Source organism: Meles meles, chromosome 19 (assembly GCF_922984935.1).
Source record: "Meles meles chromosome 19, mMelMel3.1 paternal haplotype, whole genome shotgun sequence".
Classification (NCBI taxonomy): Eukaryota; Metazoa; Chordata; class Mammalia; order Carnivora; family Mustelidae; genus Meles; species Meles meles.
Window position 1 is genome coordinate 46457466 of NC_060084.1, and position 14204 is coordinate 46471669.

Here is a 14204-nt window from a genome sequence, read left to right on the forward strand (position 1 = left end):
GTGGAGAAAGGGGAACCCTCTTACACTGTTGGTGGGAATGCAAGTTAGTGCAGCCACTTTGGAGAACAGTGTGGAGATTCCTGAAGAAATTAAGAATAGAGCTTCCCTATGACCCTGCAATTGCACTGCTGGGTATTTATCCCAAAGATACAGATGTAGTGAAAAGAAGGGCCATCTGTACCCCAATGTTTATTGCAGCAATGGCTACGGTCACCAAACTGTGGAAAGAACCAAGATGCCCTTCAACGGATGAATGGATAAGGAAGATGTGGTCCATATACACAATGGAGTATTATGCCTCCATCAGAAAGGATGAATACCCAACTTTTGTAGCAACATGGACGGGACTGGAAGAGATTATGCTGAGCGAAATAAGTCAAGCAGAGAGAGTCAAGTATCATATGGTCTCACTTATTTGTGGAGCATAACAAAGAACATGGAGGACATGGGGAGATGGAGAGGAGAGGGAGTTGAGGGAAACTGGAAGGGGAGATGAACCATGAGAGACTATGGACTCTGAAAAACAACCAGAGGGTTTTGAAGGGGCGGGGGGGGGTGTTGAGAAACCAGGTGGTGGGTAATAGGGAGGGCACGTACTGCATGGAGCACTGGGTGTGATGCCAAAACAATGAACACTGTTATGCTGTAAATAAACAAATTTTTAAAAAAGTGCTTTGTAAGCAGGAAAACACCTTATAAATAGCTGGTTGGTGGGGGAGGTCTTTTGCAGTGTTCTATGACTGAACACTGTTGCTCTAAATTAGCTCCCCACCTCTTCCTATTCATTTCCTATCTTCATCAGTTCTGAGCTCTCTTCATAGGGCTCATCACTGTCTGCTATGATTTTGTTTTTTTATTTTCTTCCTGACTTGATGTCAGTTCCCATTGGACAGAGACGTCTCCCTGGTTTGCTGCCTAATCCCCATCTTAGCATCCCAACATCAGATCAAACCTGGAGGATTCGTTAACTGCCCCCCAAGGGCTTTATTTTTAAACCTTGATCAAGTGCTGTTCTAGTTTGACTTGTACAATAGGTAGAAATAAAGCCTTTTGTGAATGACAACTTCTCTGTGAATGCTACAAAGGAATGAATAAATATGCACTTTGTCAAGTGGAAAAAAATCACTTTATTACAATGCACCCTGCCACTCTGCTAAGATCTTTTGTAAACAGAAAAATTTTTATGTTACAAAATGCTGTATAGACCACATGCAGTGTTTACAAATACTCTATCTCATGTGCCATTTGGAATCTTTGTAAGTGGTAAAGTGCTTTGTAAATGTCAAACTACTTAAAAACTATGGAATGTTCTGTAAATAAGAAGTTCTGTATACTACAGAACACTCTGCCTCAAAGAGTTTTGCTAAAGGCAAACAATATTTTTAAATGCAAAATGATCTGTCCACACCAAATACCTCTGTACTTATAAAGTGCTCTTCAACTGCAAAACACTTTACATTTTGGAAAGATAAATAGACTGATACATAATTTAAAATAAATTACTGGCAAGAGGCAAAGTGTCTGACACAGTGTAAGGTCCTGGGCACCCTAAGTAGTAATTTGTAAATAGGTGCGCGTTTGTTGATGGTCACCTGCTTTGTTAAGTATGTGATTTGTTGGTTATCCAATGGCATCTCTTTCTCCTCCTCTGGAATCTGGGTGGAATTTGTAGCTGCCTTGGCCTGTGGAATGCATACCAGACTTCCAAGGCAAGATCCTAAAAGGCAGTAGTTTCTACCTGGCTCTCTCTGTTCCACCTTCCACTCACTGATTCCCCATGAGACTAGTGCCAGCAACCCAATCTCACCCCTACTGGAGGATGCCTGGGCTGGTCCATCAACGGCTCTTGAACAACCTCCATCCCACACAGATCAGCCACCGACCAGAGCCCTTGGAAGAAAAGACCAGTGCCCCGTTTTCCTTCTAAAATTAGAGGACAGCTTCCACAGCTTTCCTTCTGGCCACCTGCCCCAGCTGAACCTGAGTCTTACTGTTCATGGCCCCATTAGGGAAGGGAAGAAACACTGGTTAGCTCCACACGTGACCTCAAACATGACCCATCCCTTAGCTGTGAAGTTGTAGCCCAGACTGTCCAAAGACCATAATCAGAGATGCAGTAAGCCCTCCACCCACCGCAGAATCCTGCCTCCCTTCTCCTGAGCACTGGGACAAAGCACGTGTCTGGGGTTGAGGCAGAGAAGATGGGACAGGGAAGGGGCGTTACTCTGGCTGACTGGGACCCCCTATCCCCACATCCATCCTCTTAGGCATAGGACCTAGCTACCCCTCCCATGCTTCTCCATGCAACAGCCTTACTCCAGACATGCTTTGAATGGCCCCTCAGCATGGGACAGGAGGGAAACCGAAGCACAGGGCTGATGGGACAGGTACCCCCTCTCCACAGCACCCCAGTGTCAAGAGCTCAGCCTGGAGAGTCACTGGACTCTGGTAGGTCAGGCTCTGCCTTCAGGCCAATGACGTCACCTCCTAGAGGATTTATTTACTTGTCAGACACTTCAGGGCTATTCGCTTGGTGCCAAGCCCTGTTCTAGCCACTCTGGCCATACTGTCTCATGGAATCTTCAATACCACTTGGGAGGAGCATTTGGGAGGGGAATTCTGGCCCCATCCTTCCAGGGCCTCAGGTCCAAAGGCAGAAATGGAAGAACACCTGCCTTCCATTCCCAATGGAGAGTAAAACAAACACAAGGCCACCCTGCACACAGCTGTCCACAGTGGCACTGTTCACAGAGCCAAAAAGTGTCAACAAGCCATGTGCCAATTACCTGATGGGGGGGATAAACCAAACGTGGTATTTCCATCCAGCAGAATATTATTCAGCCCTCAAAAGTACAGTGTTTCCTTTTGGGGTGATGAACATGATTGGATGCTGGACAGAGACAATGATTGCATGATACTGTGATTGTACGAAATGCCATTGAATTGTATACTTTAAGATGGTGAGTGTTTAATTTTGTTATGTGAGTTTTAGCTCAAAAAAAAAAAAAGGAAGAAAAAGAAAAGGAAAAAAAAAAAGCATGGTAGCAAGATAGTTGTTGGGTCCAGAAAGAGCAGAACTTTATTTTGATCTGGTTGGTTTTGGTGGATAAGAGCAGAGAAATAGGGGAGGTCTTTTAGAGTATGCAGCCCAGAGGCTGAGGGCCACAGTGGCCTTTTCAACTCAGGGAAAGAACAGGAGGGTTGGGGATGGTTGGGTATAGGTGTGGGCCTCAGTTTCCCCAACTGCACAATGGATGGTGATGACACCAAACTACTGAAGGTATTTCTTGGCCCTGAGGGCCACAGTGGCCTTTTCAACTCAGGGAAAGAACAGGAGGGTTGGGGGTGGTTGGGTATAGGTGTGGGCCTCAGTTTCCCCAACTGCACAATGGATGGTGATGACACCAAACTACTGAAGGTATTTCTTGGCCCTGAAGGCCAAGGTTTTACCCTCCATCAACAGGGCAGGCCATCTAGGATGAAGGGTGAAGACACCAGGCTGACAAAGAAGACTACAGAAGCGATTTTCTCCAGGGGAGAGTGAGCAGGAAGGAGTCAGGACTCCTCCACAGACTGCCTGTGGGCAGAGGCAGGGGCTAGATGGAAGAGCTCCAAGGGGATCTACAACCTTGGTGCCACTCCCTGGCGGGGTAGGAAGCAGAGCTGGAACTCAGGGGGCATTTTTCCCAGCCCGTTCCTCCGGGGAGTGATATCAATATCTTCCAGGGCCTTGGGAGATCTCAAGTTGAAGTTCTGCAGCACAGAGGTCAAGAACAGGAAGAGCTCCGAGCGGTCCAGGTTCTCACCCAGGCAGAAGCGTCTTCCTGAGGGTGTGAGGGGGACATGTGTCATTGGGGGAGCCCTCAGGAGCACTCAGCTGCCCCACCCCCACTCTCCTGGGACATTTGCATGCTCATTTACATAGATTTACATATGAAGTACTTCTGTTCTTGGCAACACCAGCGTATGCCTGCATGCCTCTTTCTATCTGGTCTCACCTCTTCTCAGCCTGTCCTCTACTGTGTCCTCCTCTGTCTCTCTTGGTCCCCAGTCTTTGCCTGTTAAGAGTTCTCTCTCTGTGTTATCTCTGGTTAAGTATATTCTCAGCTCAGCCGATGTTTTGAGAAAATGTGCAAATAGTGGAACAAATCTTGCAAGCATGCCCTGGGTATGAGGAATCATAAGAGAGAAGTAGAGGGGAAATGAAGCCTCTGAGGTCCTGGGTCTGGACCATACGTAGGAGGCGGGCCCCACTACTTAACAGGCAATTAAAATATAGAACTTCTCTGGGGTCGCCTGGGTCTGCCTTTGGCTCAGGTCATGATCTCAGGGTCCTGGGATTGAGACCCCATCAGGCTCTCTGCTCAGCAGGGAGCCTGCTTCCCCCTCTCTCTCTGCCTGTCTCTCTGCCTACTCATGATCTCTCTGTCAAATAAATAAATAAAATCTTTACAAAAAATAAAATATGGAACTACTCTGAACCCTCAATTTGCAGCACCTGCTTTAACCTTCTAAGTGTCCCACTCTTCTGGTCACCTTGGTCTCCTCCAAGCCCCCAGACCTACCCACAATCAGCACTAACGGCATGAGCCTTCCAGACCTAATCCCCACACCCCAACCAGTGACAGTTTCAATTGGTTGGTGGGCCCCATCATGCTTGATAAACATTCAGAAAATCACCCCTGCCTCCTTTCTCCCTGCAAGCCGGGGTCAACCACCACAGAAGTGTCCCGTCCAGTTGGAGCCTGGGTGGGATCCCATCTGCAGCAAATTTTCTAGAACATAGCTAGTCTATGTCAGTTTGTTATGGAAGCCTGAGCTGAGGGAGACAAAGAGGCTCTGTGAACAAGAGCCACTATCTCCTCCCGAGTGTCTTAGAAATAAATTTAGCAAGAAATATGCAAAACTTAATTAAGAAAACAAAAGCCTGAGATGCCACCAAATCATACAAGAGTTGGTTCAGTGGACACACGCTCTAATTTTGTCTGGGATATCTCAAATTTCTCAAGTTGTCAAAGCTGTCCAGATGAATCTGCAAATTTAAGTTAATCCCAATAAAATTCCAGTGGGATTTTTTGAGAATTTGAAAAAAAGTTCTAAAGAGTACGTGGAAGAAAAACAAAATGTGTTACAAGGACCATGTAACTGTGTGGGAAAGAAGGGTAACGGAGGGAGTTAGACCCTGTAAAATAATGGAACTTATTATACAGGTATAATAATTCAAATAGTATGGTATAGCTAGAAAAGACACATCCGTGAACCAGTGTGGATATGGGTCAGTATAAGTAAGCCAGGAATAGACCCAAGGAGATTTAAAGTGTTAGCCTATGATAAATTTCAAGTCAGTGGCTAAAAATTGAATTAACTGATAGGTGAATGAAGGCACTTGTACGACTATCACAGTCAGTGAATATTCTTTATATTTTTTGTCTAGGTCCCCCTGGGGCCTCATTCTAGTCTGGGGCTTGGATTTCAACAACTGGCAAATAAGAAGTAAATCAATTCCTTTTCCTCTTCTCCCTTCCCTACTGTTCTCTTTTTCTTTTCTTTTCTTTTTTTTTTAAGATTTTATTTATTTATCAGAGAGAGAGCGCACAAGCAGACAGAAGCGGAGAGAGAAGCAGGCTCCCTGCCAAGCAAGGAGCTGGATGCAGGACTTGATCCCAGGACCCTGGAATCATGACCTGAGCCAAAGGCAGTGGCTTAACCGACTGAGCCACCCAGGCATCCCCATGTTCTCTTTTTCATCTTACCTTCCTTTTATCTACCTACCTATTATCTATCTGTCTACCTATCACCTACCTTTGTGTGTGTGCATATGTTTAACAGGAAATATGGAAGGACATCCTCTGTGATATTAACAGGTCTGGGTTTTGGAGCTCCTCTCTACTTGCTAGATGAGATGCTTCCCAATTCATGTATTAGTTAATAAAGCCTATTCAATTTTTTTAAAGCCTGATTTTGACAGTGAATTACAGGTGATTTTTACTTTCAATTTTATTACCTCCTTGTTTGTATAAAAATTAGAAATAAACAATAAAGATCTTGGGGCACCTGTGTGGCTCAGTGGTTTAAGCCTCTGCCTTCGACTCAGGTCATGATCCCAGGGTCCTGGGATCAAACCCCGCATTAGGCTCTCTGCTCAGCAGGGAGCCTGCTTTCCTTCCTCTCTCTGCCTACTTGTGATCTCTGTCTGTCAAATAAAGAAATAAAATCTTAAAAAAGAACAATCAAGTTCTTTTTATTTTGAAAGAAAAGCTCAAATGCCTTCCTCAATTCTTGGCACATGGCAGACGCTCAATAATGGATCCCTCATTTGTCTGTTCTTTGTGTAAGAATGTGCAAGCATGTGTGTGTCTTTGTCTTTTACTTCATCTCCATCATTGACTTAGTCTCTGTCTTCCCTGTTATACCCCCTCTTTCCCTTCTCCCACACCATCTATATCTCTGCAGATTTCTTGCTTTTCCTTTTCTTCTGAATCCTCATCTTTTTCAAAAATCTTCACTGTGTGTTTGGGGTTGGACAAAGGGAGGAAGTCACACAAAGGGGAAGTGGTGAGCAGGAGTTCTCAAAATGTGGGGAACGTCTCAGCTTACCTAGGGAGAATGGGATAAAGGTCTCCTGCGTCCTGAAGTTGCCCTCCGCATCCAGAAAGTGGCCAGGGTAGAACGTTTCTGGCTTCTCAAAGTGGCATGGGTCATGGAGGACGGAGCTCAAGATGGGATACACAGTGGTGTCCTAAGAGGGTGTCAAAGCCAAGAGGAACCAAATGGGCATGAACAAGGAGCGGCTGAATCAATGATGGTATATCCACAATTGATTAACAATAGCTTCATCCTTTGTATGGTTCTATAGTTGGTGGCTGATATTTTGAGTAACTTTGCCCCATTTGGTTAATAGTTGTGCCCCAAGCCTTCTAGGTATCCCCACCAACTACCCCATCTCCTCTTCCTCCAAGACCTTTTGGACTTCTCCATAATCCATCGACTGAAAGTTTCACATTTGGCTCAGCAGAAGCCTCCAAGGAACCAACTCAACAAAAACCAGGATCTACAGGCACATCTCAGAGATATTGCAGCTGTGGTTCCAGACCACAGCATTACGTGGGTAATCCAAAAAGTGGATCAAATGAATTTCTTGATTAACCAGTGCATATAGAAGTTATGTTTATACTATGTTATACTCCATTAGGCATGCAATAGCATTATGTCTGGAAAAGAGTTTAATAATTACAATTAATTTCAAAATACTTTATTGCTAAAAAATGTTAACCATCATTTGAGTTTTCAGCAAGTCATTGTCTTGCTGAGAAGGGTCTCACCCAGTGTTGATGGCTGCCGACAGATCAGGGGGGTGGTTGTTGATGGCTGGAGAGACTGTGGTAATTTCTTTCTTTATTCCCTTGTTTCTTCCTTCCTTCCTTCCTTCCTCCCTTTCTTCTATTTTCTTTTTATTAAAGTAAGCTCTAGGGGCGCCTGGGTGGCTCAGTGGGTTAAAGCCTCTGCCTTTGGCTCAGGTCATGATCCCAGGTCCTGGGATCGAGCCCCGCATTGGGCTCTCTGCTCAGCAGGGAGCCTGCTTTCTCCTCTCTCTCTCTGCCTGCTTCTCTGTGATTTCCATCTGTCAAATAAATAAATAAAATCTTTAAAAAAAATTTAAAAAAAAGTAAGCTCTATGCCCAGCTGGGGCTTGAACTCATGACCCTGAGATCAAAAGTCACATGCTCTACTGACTAAGCCAGATACGTGCCTCTGGTTGTGGGCAATTTCTTAAAATAAGACAACAATGAAGTTTACCTCATTGATTGACTCTTCCTTTTACAAAGAATTTCTCTGTAGCATGTGATGCTGTTGGATAGCATTTTACCCACAGTAGAACTTCTTTCAAAATTGGAATCAGTCCTCTCAAATCCTACCACTACTTTATCATATAAGCACATGAGTATGAGAATATGTGATATTCTAAATCCTTTGTTGTCATTTCAATAATCTTAACAACATGTTCTCCAAGAGTAGATTCCATCTCAGAAAACCACCAATCACAGATCACCATAAAAAATATAATAATAATGAAAAAATCTGAAATATTTGAAAATTACCAAAATACGACACAGAGACATGAGGTGAGCAAATGCTGGTGGGAAAATGGCACCAAAAGACATGCTCAATGGAGAGTTGCCATAACTTTCAATCTCTAAAAAAGCAATATCTGCAAATTGCAATAAAACAACATGCACTAAAAGGAGGTATGCCTAAGTCTCATGGGTTAGTGCCCACTAGGTGATTAGTTGTTGTGAACATTATCCTTAGGTATATCTGTGCTTGGGAATCTGTGCAACCACAGAAAAAATGAGTTAGAACCATAGGTATTGACTTGAAAATATACTAACAGCATACTATTGTTACATTATGAAAAGAAAGACACACACACACAAACACACAATAAAAGAAAAGTTGCACATTGTAATGATTTGCACATGAAGACATGAGGGGAAGGAGACATGCACACTGGACACACAAATTTCAAAGTGATAGATAAAATATGAACTGAATCGGGGCACCTGGGTGGCACAGTTAATCGTCTGACTCTTGGTTTCTCCTCAGATTGTGATCTCAGGATAGTGAGATCGAGCCCCGTGTCAGGTTCTGTTTTCAGCCTAGAGTCTGCTTAAGACTCTCTCTCTTGGGGTGCCTGGGTGGCTCAGTGGGTTAAGCCTCTGCCTTTGGCTCAGGTCATGATCTCAGGGTCCTGGGATCTAGCCCAACATTGGGTTCTCTTCTCAGCAGGAGCCTGCTTCCCCCTCTCTCTCTGCCTACTTGTGATCTCTCTCTCTCTTTTTCAAATAAATAAATAAAATCTTTAAAAAAGAAGACTCTCTCTCTCTCTGACTCTCCCCCCATGTGCTTTTTCTCTCTCTTTCTCTCTCAAATAAATAAATAAACCCTTTAAAAAATATAAGCTCATCTATTCTGTGTATATATGGAGTGCATGTTCATATAAACTTAAAGAAATTATAGAAAGAGAAACAAAGCTTTGAATGTCTTCTCATGAAAGAGGAAGGTAGGGGAGATGACAAAATGCTTAAAAAAAAAAACCCAGCTCTATTGTAATACATACTTCAGTAAGTATATTGTTTTCCCCCAGTGTATCCAACATCTAATAAAGGTTTAAAAAAAAAAAGGACAGAAGGGAGAAGACTTTTCTACATTCCAAAATCTGTCTCCTTCCCATAGAAATCTGGAAATAATAATTCTCATTGTGATCCATTGACCAGAGACATGAACCATAAGACTACACCAAAATTCTGTGGTCTCACCTTAGGGAGATGATATCCCTGGAAGTGAGTGTCCTTGATGACACAGTGTGGAACACCAAGGGGGAGGACATCACCGAATCTCTGAATTTCATGGATGACGGCGTTTGTGTAAGGCATTCTTGCCCGATCTTCAAGGGCTGGGAGATGGTGTGAGCCAATCACTCTGTCAATCTCCTCCTGGACTTTCTCTAAAAATGGTAAGGATGGAAGGAGGGGGTAACATCAATGAATGTCAGTAATAGTGGGCTCAACAAAGTCACACAGAAGATGACCTGCAGACTGGGGAGAAGGGGTGTCTTGTGAACTCTTTGCTAAGATGTTGGGTTATTGTTCCTTCTCAATGAAAGGAACGTTCATTGACTTTTCAATGAATGAAAGTCAGTGGCTTCATTGTGGAGAAGTCTTGTCTGATGTTTCCACTCTAGTTATGAGTGGGGATCAGTTGAGTAATGATGGGTGGGTGGAAACTCACTCAACACTTAAGGCTATCTTTTTCTTTTCTTTTTTTTTAACTAATAATGGGTATGGCTGGGACTGGTGTCATATCATTTTGTCCCAGTGACTTGCTATGTGATCTTGAATAAACCACTTTCCCACTCTGTCCACCAAATTGATTACCTGTAAAATAAGGGAATTTGATTAGATAAGAGTTTCTCCAAGTCTGATTTGCAGACTGTCGGCATGAGAACTGAATGAGGGCCTTTCTAATTAGCTATAAATCAGCAATATACTTCAAAGTGTCAAGTTCTTTGTTAACCTCAAAACGTTCTGTCAAGAACCATGTGGTTTTGTAGACTGCAAAATGCTGTGTGAATGATACTCCGTGTGATTGGAGCACCCCTCCTAAACCAGGAAGCATTTTACAACTCACCTTATGTACTTTATAGAAGTACCTTTCAAGCCACAGGGGCTTCACTGAATGGAAAACATTTTTAAACTGTAAATTACCCTGTCAACTCCCAAGTGCTTTGTTCTCAGCAAAACTTTATAATAAGCTACTAATCCCTTCAGGGGTGGATCTTTGCTGACCCAAGTGGTCTGTCTGCACCCATCACACGACCACCTTCCAGTATGGCTGCAAGACCCTCAGCTCTTGCTGGCCCCCGACCACCAATGCCCAGCTCACCTACAACATCAGGGTTCTTAAGAAGGAGTACAAATCCATGCAAGAGAGTGTTGCTGGAGCTCTCTGTGCCGGCGAGAAACAGCGAGATGACCGTGTAGACAAGGTTATGAAAGTGAAACTCGCTCTCAGGATCAGAGCGCTCCTGGGGATAGCGACAGACAATCCTTAACATCTCCCCTTGCAAAGATTCTCAGCTTCTAGGTCTTTTCTTCCTACCCACCTCCATGTTACTCTGTGCCAGTTTCTTCTTTCTTTCTTTTTTCTTTTTGGTATTTCCTTTTTTCTCTATTCGAGGCCAACAATGGAGCAAAGGGGTGGGCTTTGGACCCAAACTGCCTATGTTTAAACTAAAGTCCTACCATTCACTAGTTAGGAGTCTTTGGGTAAGGAGCTTAACCTCTCTGTGCCTTAGTTCGTCATCTGGGGTTGTGTTTTTTTTTTTTTAATATTTTATTTATTTATTTGACAGACAGAGATCACAAGTAGGCAGAGAGGCAGGCAGAGAGAGAAGAGGAAGCAGGCTCCCCACTGAGCAGAGAGCCCAATGCGGGGCTCGATCCTAGGACCCTGAGATCATGACCTGAGCCGAAGGCAGAGGCTTAAACCACTGAGCCACCCAGGCACCCCTGGGGTTGTTTTGATATTATGTTTGTAAGTACTCCATACATGTTAGGGATTAATATTTTTTGGTTTTTGCTATCCTTTCTTTGGGTGTCTCTCTCTCCTTGCAGTTGTCTATCCAGGGGTGATACTGAATATACTTAATAACCAGCTACGCACTTGCCAGACCAATCAGAACAGACACCGGCCTCTGACCGATCAGAACAGAAATTGGCCTCTGAGCAATCAGAGCAGACATAAGCCTCTGCCTATCTAGAATGTGAGAGGTGGAGAAGGGCCTTAAAGACCCCCTGTGTGGGGCCGGTGGTCGCTAGGTCTTTTAGTTGCTACCTCAGACCACCGTTCCAGGAGAGTCTGGGAAAGCTGAGGAAGGACTGGGAGATGGGAAGGGAGGGTGGACTAGTGGCTTTCTTACCAATTCACAGGGAAGTATTTCAACATTTAAACATCACATACATCATACCCAAACATATTAGCTCGATATCAGTAGTGTGCCCATCGCTCTCTTTCCCACCCACCCCTCATCCAGCTTGGTCCTTGCCTTGTCCATGCAGACCAGGAAGGAATCGATGAAGTCCTTTGGGGCGCTGGGGTCCAGCATTTCCCGGTGCCTCTGGATGTTCTTAATGACAAAATCTTCAATTTCTAGGACTTTGCTGTGCACGTCCCTGTGGATGCCCGGAAAGTATTTCAGGATGCCGGAGAAGACTTCAAACATCTGCAGGGAAGTAAGGAGGTCCCAGAGTCTGTTCCCTCTGGGCAGGTGCTGCAGGGTTGAGGCTGTGCCCTGTATGGCACAGCAATAACTAAAGGGCTTAATTCACCCCCTGGCCTTGGGGAATGGCGTGCCTCCAAGTTGAGCAAACACGCACACATGTACACACTCAGTGGTGTGTGAACGAGTGCACCCTGGCCCAATCATGCTTACTTCTACTGAGATTTCTTCTCTCATAGGCCTCCCTCTCCTAAAATCTATTTCCTACCTCCAGGCTGACTCATCACCTTTTGGTGCCTTCTTGCATCAGTGTTAAGACAAAAAGCATCTGATTTTTGCCCAGGGTCCACCCATCCCAATTCCTGCCCTCCCTCACCCCCAGAACCTTTGGCTTCACCTGGCCATAGAAAGAGCTGGAAAGATCGGAGATATCATTCATTAAATGTAGCAACCGTAGGAATTCGGGGTCCTGGTTATTGAAGCGCTGGCCAAAGATGATAGTACAGATGATGTTAGCCATGGCGGAGTGAAAGAAGAAGGTGGGATCCAGATAGGCCACTGTGAACAGGAGTTCTGTCATGGCAGGGCCCTACAGGGTGCTTCTGGGAGGCTCTGACCTGGCTGGTGCCATCTCAGCTTGGTTGGTTGGTCTCTTTCTCTTTCTCTTGGCCAGCCTGCCTTTGCTGGGTCTCTTATGGTTTTTTCCTGGACATCTCAGGCTTTTGTCTCATGGTTTTCTTGGGCTCTGTCTGCATCTGAATCTCCTGGTGCACCTTCGTCTTTCTCTGGTCTTATCTCTGACTCTTTGTTTGAGACTCAGCCCCTTCTTCTCTGTCCTCTCTTTCCATGCCCTTCTTCTTGGCCCTCTCCCCCTGACTCTATTTTCCCCTTTACCCTTTTCTTTCTATGCCCTTTCCTTACAGTTTCTGCTTCTGGATCGATCTTTGTCAGCATCCTGGGTTTTCCCTCTAACTTGCTTCTCTGTCTGCTTTCTCTGACTTTTCCTCTCTCTGTCCCTGTTTTCTTCATTCTCTTTCTCTTTCTGTCTGTCTCCTTCTCTCTTTCCTTGAACTTGTCTCTGCATCTGTCTGTCTCTATGTCTGGGTCATTTCGTCCTCATCTCACCCACCCCCTGCCTGCCCATCCACCCCCTGCCCCTGCCCCTGGGCTCACTCCGGGATTTCTGGAGCTCCTCTACCAGATGCTGAGCCTCCTCCTGGATTTGCTTCTCAATGCTCTGCTTCCCCATCCCGAACTTTCTCATGGTGAGCTGGGAGAACTGCCGAAGGACCTTCCAGGACTTTCCATTGACAAAGACCAAACCTGATTGGGGGGGCATGGAGGGAAGTTTGGGAGGACACATGAGGCCCCCACCCCTGTGCCCCACTCACCTCTCCCCTTGAAGAAGGGATCAATGATGGCGATGTGTCCTCGGCCAGAGAAAGTCTCAGCTTGATCCACCAGAGCCTCCTTCACTGCCTTGTACCCATACAGGATGACAACAGGCCGAGGTCCCAGGTAGACTGTGAAGACATCCCCGTATTTCTTCTGCAGCTGTGGAGGCGGGGTCCAGCTCTCACTCTCTCACCCAAGAGTCTCCATCCTTACACCTGGGTCACACCCTCCAGTCTAGCCTAACCACCACCACCAGTCCCCATTAATCCCTATCAAGGAAGAAGGGAAACCCGAACTCTGCGGCCTCTTCCAAGCCTCCTTCATACACCCTTGCCCCAAATGTTCTCAACTCAGCTTTTCCAAGAACTCTCCCAGCTTCAAATTTTAAAAATGACAGAGACTCAGGGCGCCTGGGTGGCTCATTTGGGATAGAGCCCTGCATCGGGCTCCCTGCTCAGCAGGGAGTCTGCTTCCCCCCGCCCCCACCCCGCTCCCTCTGCCTCTCTCCTGGCCCCTGTTCTCTTTCTCAAAGAAATAAATAAAATCTTTTTTTTTTTTTTAATGACAGTGACTCCTCATATGTAAGCTCTAGTAACTCTCCCTTCCAAACCCTGCAGGACACAGCTCAAAGCTTCACGTCTACCATCATAATTTCTCCCTCCAGTCTACCTTCCCTGTATTCCTTCTTATAGGAATTCCAGAAGCTTCTCTCGTGGACATATTGGGCCAGATGGCAGATTGAGGCTGGACGAAGATAATCCCCAAGCTGGCCTGAGAAGTCCCAACCACAGTTAGAACCCCAACTGCCTTGCTGCTTGTGATCTCTTACCTGTCCAGCCATCTCCTGCTTATCCTCCTCCTTCCCCCTCCCCAACTCACCGACTGGAAGGTCTTGAGAAAGCCCTGGTGGTCTATTTGCAAAATGTTCCCCAGGAAGGGCAGAGGCCAAGGTCCTGGAGGGAGGCATCCCCGGGAGTTTGGGTAACCCCAGAGTAGCAAGAGGCCAATGAGGACACTGAGAAGCAGGAGG

At 45.5% G+C, this 14204-nt stretch overlaps 1 protein-coding gene across 2 annotated transcripts; it reads right to left on the reverse strand.

The window, feature by feature from the left end:
• Nucleotides 1-3313: 3313 nt before the first annotated feature.
• Nucleotides 3314-13489, reverse strand: LOC123930906 (cytochrome P450 2B11-like). 2 transcript variants are annotated; one of them, XM_045987393.1, is made up of 8 exons: nucleotides 13171-13489; nucleotides 12953-13102; nucleotides 12177-12337; nucleotides 11606-11782; nucleotides 10444-10585; nucleotides 9318-9505; nucleotides 6598-6739; nucleotides 3314-3824 (listed from the first exon to the last, which is right to left on the reverse strand). In XM_045987393.1, exons 2-8 carry the CDS (start codon nucleotides 13041-13043, stop codon nucleotides 3622-3624), a joined length of 1104 nt encoding a protein of 367 aa, XP_045843349.1. In that variant the 5' UTR covers nucleotides 13044-13102; nucleotides 13171-13489; the 3' UTR covers nucleotides 3314-3621. The 2 variants fall into 2 exon arrangements, with proteins under 2 accessions (XP_045843349.1, XP_045843350.1); XM_045987394.1 differs by lacking the exon at nucleotides 13171-13489 and having other exon boundaries at nucleotides 12177-12263; nucleotides 12953-13074.
• Between the last annotated feature and the right edge of the window lie 715 nt (nucleotides 13490-14204).

Coding starts and splice junctions, on each gene's coding strand:
- LOC123930906 (XM_045987393.1), bottom strand. CDS start 13,043: ATGAGAAAGTTCGGGATGGGGAAGCAGAGCATTGAGAAGCAAATCCAG. Junction 10,586..11,605: donor TCCTGGTCTGCATGGACAAG/GCAAGGACCAAG, acceptor CGCTATCCCCAG/GAGCGCTCTGATCCTGAGAG. Junction 6,740..9,317: donor AGGGATATCATCTCCCTAAG/GTGAGACCACAG, acceptor ACACCCTCTTAG/GACACCACTGTGTATCCCAT.